This window comes from Carcharhinus amblyrhynchos, chromosome 19, assembly GCF_965287045.1.
Source record: "Carcharhinus amblyrhynchos chromosome 19, sCarAmb.v2.hapA, whole genome shotgun sequence".
In the NCBI taxonomy this organism is placed as follows: domain Eukaryota; kingdom Metazoa; phylum Chordata; class Chondrichthyes; order Carcharhiniformes; family Carcharhinidae; genus Carcharhinus; species Carcharhinus amblyrhynchos.
The window spans coordinates 42,496,759-42,511,557 of record NC_137342.1 but is presented as its reverse complement, the minus strand read 5'-3'; the positions used below and the strand labels follow the sequence as shown (position 1 = coordinate 42,511,557).

At 44.3% G+C, this 14,799-nt stretch overlaps 1 protein-coding gene across 5 annotated transcripts in view; it reads left to right on the top strand.

Moving 5' to 3' along the window:
• Window positions 1-14,799, top strand: part of fbxo18 (F-box DNA helicase 1) — a 50,715-nt gene that overhangs the window by 16,586 nt on the left and 19,330 nt on the right. For all 5 annotated transcript variants that reach the window (XM_080207663.1, XM_080207662.1, XM_080207667.1 and 2 more), the window contains 5 exons: window positions 3,415-3,583; window positions 9,122-9,341; window positions 9,886-9,973; window positions 12,840-12,926; window positions 14,233-14,369. In XM_080207663.1, coding sequence (XP_080063789.1) covers window positions 3,415-3,583; window positions 9,122-9,341; window positions 9,886-9,973; window positions 12,840-12,926; window positions 14,233-14,369 — 701 coding nt within the window. The remainder of the gene's footprint in view (window positions 1-3,414; window positions 3,584-9,121; window positions 9,342-9,885; window positions 9,974-12,839; window positions 12,927-14,232; window positions 14,370-14,799) is intronic.

Genomic DNA, 14,799 nt, shown 5'->3' with positions numbered 1-14,799 from the left:
CTTGAGCTCCACCATCCACCTTGTCACAATCCCTTTCCGTGCTCCCTCCTTCTCGCCTCTCTCTTGCTCTCCCTCTTTTGGGGTGGCACGGTAGCACAGCGGTTAGCACTGCTGCCTCATAGCACTGTTATTTCGATCTTGTTCGCATTGTTCCTTCACCTGCAAACTTCAGTAAATACTGTACTCCCCGAAACACTGCCATCAGGGACCTGCGTTCAGTTCCCAGCTTGTGTCTGTGTCGAGTCTGCACGTTCTCCCCAGGTCTGCATGGGTTTCCTCCCACAGTCTGAAAGATGTGCTGGTTAGGTGCATTGGCCATTGTAAATGGCCCCTCAGTGTACCCAGACAGGCACCCGAATGTGGGACTAGGGGATTTTCACAGTAACTTAATGGCAGTGTTAACGTTGGCCTATTTGTGACATTAACAAAAATGACACTAACGGAATAAACTTTTTAAATAAACTCTTACTTTTTCCTCTCCTCCGTTCCTCCATATTTCCTCGCGTATTTCTTTCTCTTCCCCACAAGAAGGATTTCCTCATGCTGTGTTAGAGGCGTGTTACGGTTCACTTTGGGGCTCCTGAGTTGCTATGGCGACGGGCACATTTACACACGTGGAGCTGTGTGTAGTGATGGTGGAGGCTTCAGCATTCTTTCTGTCAGGTGGCTGACCAGGAATCTTCCTTGCCGTCACCACCTGCTACTAATACTACTACCGTATGTGGGAAAGATTTATGGGTTGTTACGCAACCTGTTTAGCCACATTTCCATCCCTTCCTTTTACCCTGGGGCAGGAAATGAACCTGGAGCTTCTGGCAGTGGCAGTCTACCCACTGAACCACATTGTTTTGGAATGTTTGTTTTTTTTTTGTTTCTTAGTAACTGCTGAAGCTTCACGCTGTTCCCAGAAATTAATTGAGTAAAATTCATTGCTTTGCTTTTGTTCCAAATTTTGATTATTTTTCGGATTTATATCTGGCTTTGGAAGAAGCTTCTGACCTCATTGTGATCACATTGTCTTATTCCGTTGCTTGCAAATGTTCTTAAGTTGTTGAAAGTTCTTTTGAATGGCTTGATCTAATCATGGGATCCCTACAGTGCAGGACGAAGCCATTCGGCCCATCATGTCTGCACCGACAACAATCCCACCTAGGCCCTATCCTTGTAACCCTACATATTCACCCTGCTAATCCCTCTAATCTACACATCCTGGAACACTAAGGGGCAATTTAGCATGGCCAATGCACCTAATCTGCACATCTTTGGACTGTGGGAGGAAACTGGAGCACTCGGAGGAAACCCACGGGGAGAATGTGCAAACTCCACACGGACAGCGGCCCAAGCTGGGAATTGAACCCGGGTCCCTGGAGCTGTGAGGCAGCAGTGCTAACCACTGTGCTACCGTGCCACTTCCTCAGCTGTGATGTGGAAATGATGAATTAAATCACCACAATTGCTACCAGGAAATAAAATAGCCATTATGCCCTGGTTTTTCATTTTAATTTATTCCTCTCCCCTCCCTGCGTGATGAAAGTGGCCGGAGGACGTTGGAAGTTCACAGCCACACCATCTGCTATGACGTTCCTGATAACAAGATGACCTTCCTTTTCCGTTTGTTCCTTTCACTCTCCATTTAAGAAGTCAGCAGCTTCTGTTTTGGTACAGGCAAGGTCAGGTCTCTTAGATTTGGAATGAGATTTTTTCCCATTCGTTCATGGGACATGGGCATCGCTGGCTGGCCAGCATTTATTGCCCATCCCTGGTAGCCCTCGGAGGGCAGTTGAGAGTCAGCCACACTGGTGTGGCTCTGGAGTCGCACGTAGGCCAGACCAGGTAAGGACGGCAGATTTCTTTCCCGAAAGGGACATTTAGTGAATCGGGTGGGCTTTTCCGACAGTTGACAATGGTTTTTACGATCATCAGTAGATTCTTAATTCCGGGTATTTTTTTATTGAATTTGAATTCCACCGTCTGCCGTGGCGGGATTCCAAACAGGATCCCCAGAATATTATTTGAATTTCGGGATTAATAGTCTAGCGATAACACCACGAGGCCATCACCTCACCCTGAACTTGCTTCCTGTGCCCACTGCCCAATCCTATCTTCAGCGGCTTGAATGCTGTAACCTGAAAGGCTACAGACCAAGAGGTGGAAAGTAGGGAGCCTGTAAAAGCTTGACCGAGAAAGCATTCCCTCCTGCCACTCAAAAGAGCAGAGACGTTAACTCGCTCTTTATTAAAGGAGGGGAGAAAGGAATACAGGGAGGGAAGTGGAGGAGGGAAGGAGAGGAAAAAGTAAGAGCTTGTTTTTAAAGTTTTATTAGTGTCATAAGTAGATCTATGTTAACGTTGCAATTAAGTTACTGTGAAAATCCCCAGTGTACCTGAACAGGTGCCACACTCCGGCATCTGTTCAGGTGCACTGAGGGAGAATTTAGCATGGCTGATGCCCCTGTTCGATAGGATTGGGACTGTGGGAGGAAACCAGAGCACCACACAGACATGGGGAGAAGGTGAGACTCCGCACAGACAGTGACCTGAGGCCGGAATTGAACCCAGGTCCCTGGCGCTTTGAGGCAGCAGTGCTAACTCTCACCAACTTTTAAAGATGCACCATAGAAAGCATTCTTTCTGGTTGTATCACAGCTTGGTATGGCTCCTGCTCGGCCCAGAACCGCAAGGAACTGTAAAAGGTTGTGAATGTAACCCAATCCATCTCGCAAATCAGCCTCCCATCCATTGACCCTGTCTACACTTACTGCTGCCTCGGCAAAGCAGCCAGCATAATTAAGGACCCCACACACCCCGGACGTTCTCTCTTCCACCTTCTCGTGTAGGGAAAAAGATACAAAAGCCTGAATTCATGTACCAACTGACGCAAGAACAGCTTCTTGCCTGCTGCTGTCAGACTGTTGAATGGACCTACCTCGCATTAAGTTGATCTTTCTCTACACTCTAGCTATAACTGTAACACTACATTCTGCACCCTTTCGTTTCCTTCTCTATGAATGGTATGCTTTGTCTGTATAGCACGCAGGAAGCAATACTTTTCACTGTATGTTAATACATGTGACAATAAATCAAATCAAAAACCATTGTGCTGTCGTTCTAATGTAAGTATTAAGCTATAAGGTCTCCTGATGATTCTGTTGTAAGTCGATGTGCCACATAATACAAGGAGCTCTCTGGAAATTGGATAATTAAAATGGTGATTGATGGAGAGAAAGGAAAATGTGCTAAATTGTTATGTTTGATTCTTCAAAGCTGGAACAATGTCTCTTCCCTCCCTACCCCTGTCAAGTGCAAATTTCTATTCCTAGTTCAACTGTTGAAAAGATAGACAATTTTATTTACGACACAGATCAAGATCTGATACGTATTGTTTTAATTGTCATTATTTTCTCCTCTGCCTAAGGTACAGGTAAAACGTTTACGTTGATTGAGTACGCATGGAGCAGACCTCACCTCACATTCCTGTACATTGTTTCCACTAAGCCTGTTCCAAAGGAGATTAATCACATCTTTCCCCCAAATGTGAAGTGTACGACTGTGCATGCAATGGCCTATCAGTGTATAGGTTACAAGTAAGTAGAAAGAGAAATGAACATGGAGAAAATGTGCCTTCTGTTTAAATCCTGTGTGTGTGGGTATGATGAAAGTTGGCTAAAAAGGTCCTCTTTACTCACTAAGCCGTTTATCTGTTGGCATCAGTGCCACTTGTTTCCAGGTGCTTGCCAATGTGGCAGAGCTGGTGCAACCATGTGAGTGTGGGCCCTGAATGACTCTCTCCAATTTTACACCCCTTTCAGAGAGGAGCCTGGCTCCTGTTCACAATTCCTGCAACAGAAAGGCTTGGATTGAAACAGAGTTGTTGGTGGATCCAGATTGTTGGCTCCATTTGGTGGGTCTGTGACTCCAAAACATAATGTCAGTAGTTTAGAATTTTAATTGTATAGTTTCCAAGGTTCAATCCTTCATAACTAATTCCTTCATAGAATTGCTACAGCGCAGAAGGAGGCCATTCAGCCCATCAGGTCTGTACTGACTCTACAACAGAATATCTTACCCAGGCTTTAATCTAATAATCCTGCGAGTTTATCCCGCTAATCCCCTTAACCTACACACCTTGGGACAATAAGGTGCAATTTAGCATGGCCAATCCACCAAAGTTGCACATCTTTGGACTGTGGGGGGAAACAGGAGCACCCAGAGGAAACCCACGCAGACATGGGAAGAACATGCAAGATCCAAGGTTGGAATTGAACTAGGGTTTCTGGTGCTGTGAGGCAGCAGTGCTAACCACTGTGCCACCCTGCCACCTTATCGTGGAACCATGTTTGTAATAGCTATGTAACCTTAGGCAGCACATTGGCACAGTGGTTAGCACTGCTGCTTTATGTCGCCAGGCACCCAGGTTCGATTCCTGGATTGGGTCACTGTCTGTGTGAAGTTTGCGTGGGTTTCTTCTGGGTCCTCCAGTTTGCTCCTGTAGTCCAAAGATGTGTGGGTTTGGTGGATTGGCCATGCTAAACTGTCCCTTAGTGTCAGGTGGATTAGCTAGGATAAATTCATGTGGTTGTGGGGATTGGGCCTGGGTGGGATTGTTGGTTGGTGCAGACTCGATGGGCCAAATGGTCCCCTCTTGCACTGTAGGGTTTCTATATCAGTCATTGGATTTTGTAACAAAAGTAACAGGAAGTTTTTGCTAATGTTGTGGACTAGGTGTGCAGAGAGAGATGCCTAATGTGGTATAATTCTACTGTTCATATCATGTGTGGTGAATAAGAGTGAAGAATTTGCCTGGTGTCTTGGCCAATACTGAGCCCTCAATCCATCATGCAAACCAGCCTACCAATCCATTGACTCTGTCTACACTTCCTGCTGCCTCAGCAAAGCAGCCAGCATAATTAAGGACCCCACGCACCCTGGACATTCTCTCTTCTACCTTCTTCCGGGGAAAAAGATACAAAAGTCTGAGGTCACGTACCAACCAACTCAAGAACAGCTTCTTCCCTGCTGCTGTCAGACTTTTGAATGGACTTACCTTGCACTAAGTTGATCTTTCCCTACATCCTGTGATTGTAACACTACATTCTGCACTCTGTCTTTCATTCTCTATGAAAGGTATGTTTTGTCTGTATAGCACGCAAGAAACAATACTTTTCACTGTGTGTTAATACATCTGACAATAATAAATCAAATCAATCAGCAGCAGTGAACAGATTGACTAATCTAACTGTCTGTGGGCCCAAGAATTGACTGGTGTACTTGCCTACATGGTGACAAGGGCACATTGAGAAGATGCTGTAATTCATTGACTTGAAGTACTTGAGGGTGCATTTGCATCTTTTCGTATAAAGGAGGCCAGCATTGTACACAGTATTCCAGATGTGACCTCACCAGTGTCTTTCCTCATTTCTTCCTGGCCGAGGGTTCAATTAAAAGGGGAAATTTGGTTTTGTGAATTTATTTTTTCCTTTCCGTATGAAATCCCCTCCATGTAGAAATTCCTGGCTGTTTTAAAAATGTAAGCCAGTTCCCTACAGTTTAAACATATCCACAAATAAGCAAATCTTTTACTAAAACTGTGCTGGAAATAACACGATTGCGATTCTAATGAAGAATGGTTTATTGGATCAGATGTACTCTCTAAATGAACACACGAATTAGGAACAGGAATAGGCCACTTGGCCCCTCGAGCCTGCTCTGCCACTCATTTATAATCATGGCTGATCTGATTATAACTTTTTGACCCCACATTCTCGTCTACCTCTGATAACTTTACATCCCTTTGTTAATCAAGCGTTTATCTCTGCCTTGAAAATATTCAAAACACTCCTTCCATTGCCTTTTGAGGAAGAGAGGAGCAAACACTTTTGACCCTCTGAAGAAAGAAAACATTTCTTCCCATCTCTGTTTTAAATGCACGGTCCTTTATCTTAAACAGTCACACACACACACACACACACACACACACACACACACACATCCCCCCCCCCCCCCCCCCCGCTCCCGATTGAAATATAGGGATCTTATATTTCAATCAAGTGACCTCTTACTCTTTTAAACTCTAGCAGATACAAGCCTAGCCTATCCAATCTTTCCTCATTAGAGCATTCCTGATAGTAGTTTAGTAAATCTTTCAGAACTGCTTCTAATATATTTGCATCCTTTCTTAAATAAGGAGACCGATACTTCTGGGTGCTCCAGTTTGCTCCTGTAGTCCAAAGATGTGCGGGTTTGGTGGATTAGCCATGCTAAACTGTCCCTTAGTGTCAGGTGGATTAGCTACCACTTTCCTATACAACTGAAGCATAACCCCTCTACTTTTATATTAAATTCCCTTCGCAATAAACAATAACATTCTGTTAGCTTTCCTAATTATTTGCTGTACCTACAGGCTAGTCTTTTGTGATTCATGCACTAGGACACCCAGATCCCTCTGTGTCTCAGAGCTCTGTAATATTTTATCTTTTTTTTGGTCCCATTTTGGCAGGAAGAACAATTTCACATTTGCCCACATTACACTCCTTTTGCCAAATCTTTGCCCACTCACTTAACTATCTATATCTCTTTGTAGCCTCCTTATGACCTCTTCACAAGTTATATTCCTACCTATCTATCATCAGCAAATTTAGCAACCATACCTTTGATCCCTTTATCCAAGTCATTATATGAATTGCGAAAGAAGATGGGGCCCCAACACTGATCCCTGTGGCCCATCACTCATTTCTTCCAGCCAACTAGGAAAAGACCCAGTCGTGCCTATTGAGTTTCCACTTAGCTGGCCAATCTTTTGTTTACGTTAATATGTTACCCTTACACCATTAAGCTTTTAGTTTCTGCAAGAAACTCTGTGACATTTTATCAAATTACAGTATATCCACTGTTCCCCTTTAGTTACAGCACATGTGACTCCTTCAAAGAACTCCAATAAATTAAACATGGTTTTGTAATCCCCCTTTCACAAAACCATGTTGAATCTGCGTGATTATTTTGAGTTTTTCTAAGTGCTTTGCTGTAATGTCTTTCATAATAGCTTCCAACATACGAACTAGGAGCAGGGGTAGGCCGTCTGACCCCTCGAGCCTGCTCCACCATTCAATAAGATCATGGCTGATCTTTTTGTGGACTCAGCTCCACTTGCCCACCCACTCACCATAGTCCTTAATTCCTTTACTGTTCAAAAATGTATCTATCCTTGTCTTAAAAACATTCAGTGAGGTAGCCTCAACTGCTTCACTGGGCAGGGAATTCCGCAGATTCACAACCTTTTGTGTGAAGAAGTTTCTCCTCAACTTAGTCCTAAATCTGTTCCCCCTTATTTTGAGGCCATGCCCCCTAGTTCTCATTTCACCTGCCAGTGGAAACAACTTCCCTCCTTCTACTTTATCTATTCCCTTCATAATCTTGTATGTTTCCATCAGATCTTCCCTCATTCTTCCGAATTCCAATGAGTATAGCCACAGTCTACTCCGTCTCTCCTCATACACCAACCCTCTCAACTCCGGAATCAACCTAGTGAATCTCCTCTGCACCCCCTCCAGTGCCAGTATATCCTTTCTCCAGTAAGGAGATCAAAATTGTACACAGTCCTCCAGGTGTGGCCTCACCAGCACCTTATACAGCTGCAACATAACCTCGCTGTTTTTAAATTCCCAATCCATCTAGCAATGAAGGACAAAATTCCTGCTGCACCTGCAAGACCAACTCCTTGTGATTCTTGCACAAGGACACCCAGGTCCCTCTGCACAGCAGCATGCTGCAATTTTTCACCATTTTACATAATCATCCATTTTGCTGCTATTCCTACCAAAAATGGATGACCTCCACATTTACCAACATTGTGCCCCATCTGCCATTTTCCCTATGTCGGATGTTAAGCTAACTGGTCTATAGTTTCCTACTTTGTGTCAGTCTCCCTTTGTGAACAATGATGTTACATTTGTTACTTCCTAATCTAATGGCGTCTTCCCCGGAATTTTGGAAAATGAAACCCAATGCATTAACTATTTGACTAGCGATGGAAGTGCCATTCTGGGTTAGGATGTTTTCAGTGTAGGTTGATGATACTGTGCTGGATTAGATCGTGCCTCTGTCACCCCCTGGACGCACATTTGACTCCAGAATCAAGGATCAAAATCTTTCAGCTGGACCGGGCAATCCCAAGTAATGTTTCAGTGCAATTTGTGAGCGCAGAAATGTTCACAGCTGTTCCAAAAAAAATGAACTGAATGTAGTGTCAATGTGATTGAGATTGTAACACTGCTTCTCTGAATGCAAAGCTGTACTACAGACTTGAGCAGGCAGTCTACTGTGACACAGCCCAATGCACTATTGACAGAGAGCCATACTATTGGAGGTGGCACCTTTTTGGCTGACAATTCACAGTGGTGATTGCCAAATGGAAATGTTGAAAGTTGAGTCAGGATTCACCCCCCTCTCTTACCACTCGACTAACAACAGATTAACCGGTGATTCTTTCATTTGCTGCCTGAATGTGAAAAGTTGTAAAGCAGTCTGGATGTCCTGGGGATGTGACGGGCTATCTCATTACGAGGTTGGTGTTGGAAGCAGTGTGTAGGGTGGTAATCCTTGGGGAGGGAGATGAGAGGTATTGTTGGGTTATCAAAAGAGAAAATGCTGGAAAATCTCAGCGGGTCTGGCAGCACCTGTAAGGAGAGAAAAGAGCTGATGTTTCGAGTCCAGGTGACCCTTTGTTAAGGCTGTTTGTTGGGTTAGTTCAGAGTGATCTTTAACCTGTGCAATGCCATTCTCATATTGACGATACTGAAACTCCTATTCTCAGAAAGAAACCCCAATTGTTCATTTCCTTTGCATTGGTCACAGCTTCTTTTGGCTTCTGTTGATCACTAGCCAGTGACCCCAACTGGATGGTATCTGTGTGGGGACATTGGGCAAGAACAGGATTGGTTTTATTAAGATCACCCTGAATAACTTACTGATGGGCACAGTCTATGCTTCCAGGTGACAAATGGGCATTTTGGTGAAATGATGATGCTGTGCCTCAAGATATCATGATCTGAAAGTGTTTTAAAATATTTCATGACGGCGGCACAGTTTTAAAGAAAAATTATTTGAACTCTTGAATCTTCCATTAGATACCAGCGCAGGAAGAAGTTAATGGCTTATGAACTGAAACCATTCGCTATTTATACACTTCCCGAAGCACATGGCAGCTTTTTCAGAGCAAATGTGATCTGTCAAAGCCTCTGCACGTTCTTTTCCTCCGTGGACGAGACTATCACCATTTCTCACGTACCAGGACACCGTAAGAACACACTGGGAGGTAGCAGGCCCACGGAATATCAAGAAAACCTGGTGAGTTCACAAATTGCATCTGGAATATTTCTCACCGCGCTCAAAAGCTGTTTTCCCAACTATCCTGAAGGCATAGTGAATTTGTCACAAATTCAATCCTGTTATATTTGGATATTCTAGTTTTTTGTTGGTCCCTTTTAGCTGCTTTATTTGGTTTGGAAGCTTTCTGCTGTGTCAGTGAGTTTGGACAGATCTGGCAGTCAGCAGGTCTGTTTCCAGGAATTCAGCTGGAGGATGCTCCATGTTGACTGATATGAGAGCTAGTTGTTGTTGGCAACAGTGTTAAGTGGTAATCCATGGGGAGGGAGGTGAGGCGTATTATTGGGTTACCAAAAGGGGAAAAATGCAGAAAGGGTGTGCCACACACTGGTCTACCCGTGTGTAGCTCACTCTCCCCTGAGCTGATAGGCCTCCCTTTGTGTGCTATGTGAAATTTGGTGTGCAGAGTTTCCCTTGAATGATTGTGCGAGATCCATATCATCCGTCCTATCACTTTATGTATAAAAATCTTAAAATTTAATAGCAATTGTATTCCTTGTTTCAGGAACTAGTTGAAGATGCAAAGAGGGTTTGGAGAAAGATGATGGACCTCGGTGAAACCGAGGAGAATGGCTACTTCATGACTCACGATGGTGAAGTTGATAGTTTTTTTTCAGTGCATTTATTGTTCCAGATAAGTAGGAGCAGGGGGCATTTCCTATATCCCCGCCGACTCCATCCCCTCTGCTAGGGATTGAAGCTTCCAACTGGTTGAGACAATGTTAGAGATGAGACCCTGATGCTTTTGTTTATAGATTAAAGAAGCATTTATAATTTTTATTTGTTCTCGGGATGCATGGCCGGCCAGATCAGTGTTTATTGCCCAACCCCAATAGCTCTCGAGTGGGTGGGTACTGAGCCACTATAGCTGAGCGGCTTGCCAGGCTACACTGCCGTGGGACTGGGATTGTGTTTTGGCTGGATTAGGCAAGGATGGTGCACTTCCTTCCAGATAGTTCTTTATGGCAATCGAGAAAGTAGAGTTTTATTCCAAATTAATTAATGGATTTAATTGAAATTCCCCCAAATTTCAAAGTTGAATTTGAACTCCTACCTCGGGAGCATTAGTTTGGCCCTTTGCATTGTTGGCCCACAGACATTGCCGTGATGCTATTGTCCCCTTTCCCATTGAGTCTTCCTCTCACCTTGCCAAAGTAACAGAAGTGCCTCACTATATGACGTCGATGCTATCTTTTTAAAAATTCCTATTCCAGTCTTGATATCTAAACCATTCTTTACCTGTCTGAAATTACTGCTGTGAGAGCAGTGGATTTGGAGGATGCAGGAAAAGATTACTAAACAGAATTTAGTAAGAACCATACCATTAAAAAAAAATTGCAAGCAGGGCGATAAACTTCTTTATCCAGAGGGTGGTGACGGTCTAGAATGCGCTGCCTGGGAGGGAGGTGGAGGAAGGTTGCCTCACATCCTTTAAAAAGTGCCTGGATGAATATTAATTTGTAGGATACAGGCACCGCTTTTATTGGCCATCCCTAGTTGCCTGAGGGCAGTCAAGAGTCAACCACACATTGCTGTGGCTCTGGAGTCACAAGTAGGCCAGACCAGATAAGGATGGCAGATTTCCTCCCCTAAAGGACATCAGTGAACCAGATGGGTTTTCCTGGCAATCGACAGATGGTTAGTAAGCTTGCAGATGACATCAAGATTGGTGGCGTAGTGGACAGTGAAGAAGGTTATCTAGGATCGCAACGGGATCTTGATCGGTTGGGCCAGTGGGCTGATGAATGACTGATGGAGTTTAATTTAGATAAATGCAAGCTCATGCATTTTGGTAGATCGAATCAGGGCAGAGCTTACTCAGTTAATGGTAGGGCACTGAGGAGAGCAAAGAGATCTAGGGGGTACAGGTTCATAGTTTCTTGAAAGTGGAGTCACAAGTGGACAGAATGGTGAAGAAGGCATTAAACATGCTTGGTTTGCATTGGTCAGAACGTTGAATACAGGAGTTGGGATGTCTTATTAAAGTTGTACAAAACATTGGTAAGGCCTATAGTGTGTACAGTTCTGATCACCCTATTATGGAAAGGATATTATTAAACTAGAAAGAGTGCAGAAAAGATTTACTAGGATGCCACTGGGACTTGATGATTTGGGTTATAAGGAGAGGCTGGATAGACTGGGACTTTTTTCTCTGGGGCGTAGAAAGCTGAGGGGTGATCTTATAGAGACCTATAAAATAATGAGGGACTTAGATCAGCTAGATAGTCAATAATTTTTCCCCAAAGGTAAGGGAGTCTAAAACTAGAGGGCATAGATTCAAGGTGAGAGGGGAGAGATACTAAAGTGTCCAGAGGGGCAATTTTTTCACAGAGGGGGTAGCGAGTGTCTGGAACAAGCTGCCAGAAGTAGTAATAGAGGCAGATACAATTTTGTCTTTTAAAAAGCATTTGGACAGTTATATGCGTAAGATGGGCATAAATCCCCACATTACAGGAAGGATGTAGAGGCTTTGGAGAGGGTGCAGAGGAGGTTTACCAGGATGTTGCCTGGTATGGAGGGGAGATCCTATGAGGAGAGACTGAGAGATTTGGGGTTGTTTTTGCTGGAAAGAAGGCGGCTAAGAGGGGACCTTATTGAAACATATAAGATGATTAGAGGTTTAGACAGGGTGGATAGTGATAGCCTTTTTCCTAGGATGGAGAAAGCTAGCACGAGGGGGCACGGCTTTAAATTAAGGGGGGGTAGTTATAGGACTGATGTCAGGGGTAGGTTCTTTACTCAGAGGGTGGTGAGGGACTGGAATGCCCTGCCAGCTGCAGTTGTAAATGCGCCTAGTTTGGGGGCGTTTAAGAGATCCGTGGATAGGTTTATGGACGAAATGGGATTGGTTTAGATTAGTGGGTTAGTGTTTTTTTTTAAAAAGCTGGTCGGCGCAACATCGTGGGCCGAAGGGCCTGTTCTGCGCTGTAATGTTCTATGTTCTATGTTCTATAAAGGGATATGGGCCAAATGAGGGCAATTGGGTCGAGCTTAGGGGTTAAAAAAAGGGCGGCATGGACAGTTGGGCTGATGGGCCTGTTTCCATTCTGTAAACCGTGAAGACTCTGGCAATGGTTTCATGGTTGTCAGTAGATTCTTAAATAAAATTTTTTAAAAATAAGGAATTATCTTTTGGCACATCATAACATTCAGAGCTATGGGTCAAGTGCTGGCAGTTGGGATTAGATGGGAGGTCAGGCGTTTTTAATGTGTCGGTGCAGACTCTGCGCTGTATGATTCTATCATTCTAACCTGATTTCTGCTGCTGAATTTGCTGGGCGGAGGAAACATGGAACACTGGACATATCAGGTTGAAAGGGGGCAAAAGGCATTGCTTTTCTGAGGGACAATTAATGATAATAAATAAACATTCGCATCCCGTGAAAGGATCATGAATTGCAACACCGCAGGATTGCTAACTGCCTGCCGGAGATAAGATGTTGTGTTTTTGTTTTGAAGGATACCTGAAAGCTTGGCAGCTCAGCAAACCCAGCCTGTCACAATTTGATGTCATCCTTTTAGATGAAGCTGAAGATTGTAGCCCAGGTAGGCGAGTTTCCCGCTGTCCTTTACCAACTGGGAGAGGACAGTTCAAATGGTAAACATGTTTGAAATACAACAGCAGTGATGTGGAACAGGCAGATGTTTAGCGTTCCAGCATAGCTATTTCAATTGTAAAAGACTTGGGATGGAAAAAAAAATAGATGAACTTGGGAAGGGAATTGGACTGCAGTCAGTCCATTGCATTCCAAGTGGCTTCTCTACACTTTTTACAGTGTACCAGACTAGTGTGTGGACAGGGATGGTTGGACTGATGTAGAACTTTTTAGATCCCTCACCTAAGCCTATGGTCTCGAGACTGTTGTTCCCCTCCAGTGTCAGCTGTCATTGTTGGCCCAGATGGCCTTACTCAGGTTCTAGGTGATCCTTTTGACCAAGAGTGGGTCTGACAGCATCTGTGGAGAGAGAATAGAGCCAATGTTTCAAGTGTAGATGACTCTTTGTTAGAGCTTTTCTGGTTCTGTTTCAGATTCCAGCTTCTGAGTATTTTGCTTTTATCTTATTGCCAAGAGCACTGACCTGAGACATTCTGGTCCAGTATCTATTTAGAGTACTGCGATTCACATCAAATATCATGGACCCTGAACCATCCTGCTTTTTGGAATGCTGTTCAATGCTTTCTGAAGTGTAGATATACACTAGAATTCTATCGTCACAGACTCAGATTGGGCGAGTGGCAAGCAACACAAATGTCCATTGACCTGGGGTGGGATTTTCTGATCTCGCTCGAGCAAGGTCGTAAAATCCTGCCCATAATATCATGTTTATGCTGAAGAGGGCTGGTGGCCACTCATTTTCCAAAGCATTGCCTACTATGGACTGTGCAAGGTGCAAGTTCACAAAGCTGACCAGCAGCCTTGCTGCTCGTGGTAAAGGATGCCCCAAAGTCATTGGGCGACACGGCACTGCTGCCTCACAGTGCCAGGGATCCAGGTTCAATTCCAGCCTCGGGTGACTGTGTGGAGTTTGCATGTTCTCCCCATGTCTGTATGGGTTTCCTCCAGGTGTTCCAGTTTCATCCCGTTGTCCAAAGGTGTGCAGGTTAGGTGCATTGGCCATGCTAAATGGCACCTTATTGTCATGCTAACTTGTCCCGGGATGTGTAGGATAGATAGATTAGCCATGGAAAATGTATGGGATTACAGGGATAGGGTGGGGGGAGAGGGCCTGGGTAAGATACTCTGTCAGAGAATCAGTGAAGACTCACTGGACCAAATAGCCTCTTCTGCACTGAAGGGGTTAATTTTGGATAACCTCTCTCTCATACAACATCTTTTCCTCTTTTCTCCAGCAATCATGGACATTGTACTCTCTCAGAAATGTGGGAAGATTATTGTGGCAGATCCACATCAGCAGATCAATGGATTCAAGGGAACTGTGGATGCTGTGCTAAAAGCCCAGCATTCTCGCTTATTTAACCTGACACAGGTAAGGCTTCACTCGCACACGCCACTTCATTGACGTATCGCCACAATACCTGTTTCGAGCCTTACAGAAGAAAGTCTTGACTGACCCGGCAGCAAAATACTTTGTAATCACCGCACACCGTCCAGTAACAACCCATCAAAGAGAACTGCCCATTGCATTTATGTAACACCTATGCCACAGTCCGAGTGCTTCACCGGAGTGTTAGAATCATAGAAAAACTACAGCACAAACAGGCCCTTCGGCCCACAAGTTGCGCCGATCTTATCTCTACCTACCAAACACAATTTGATATCGAGCCAAATGAAGAGATATTTGGACAGAAGACCAACAACTTGGTCAAGGAAGTAGCTTTGTAGAATCGGTCTAAGAGGCAGATCGAAGCAAAATGCTGTGGGTGCTGGAATCTTAAACAGAAGCAGATGGTGCTGGA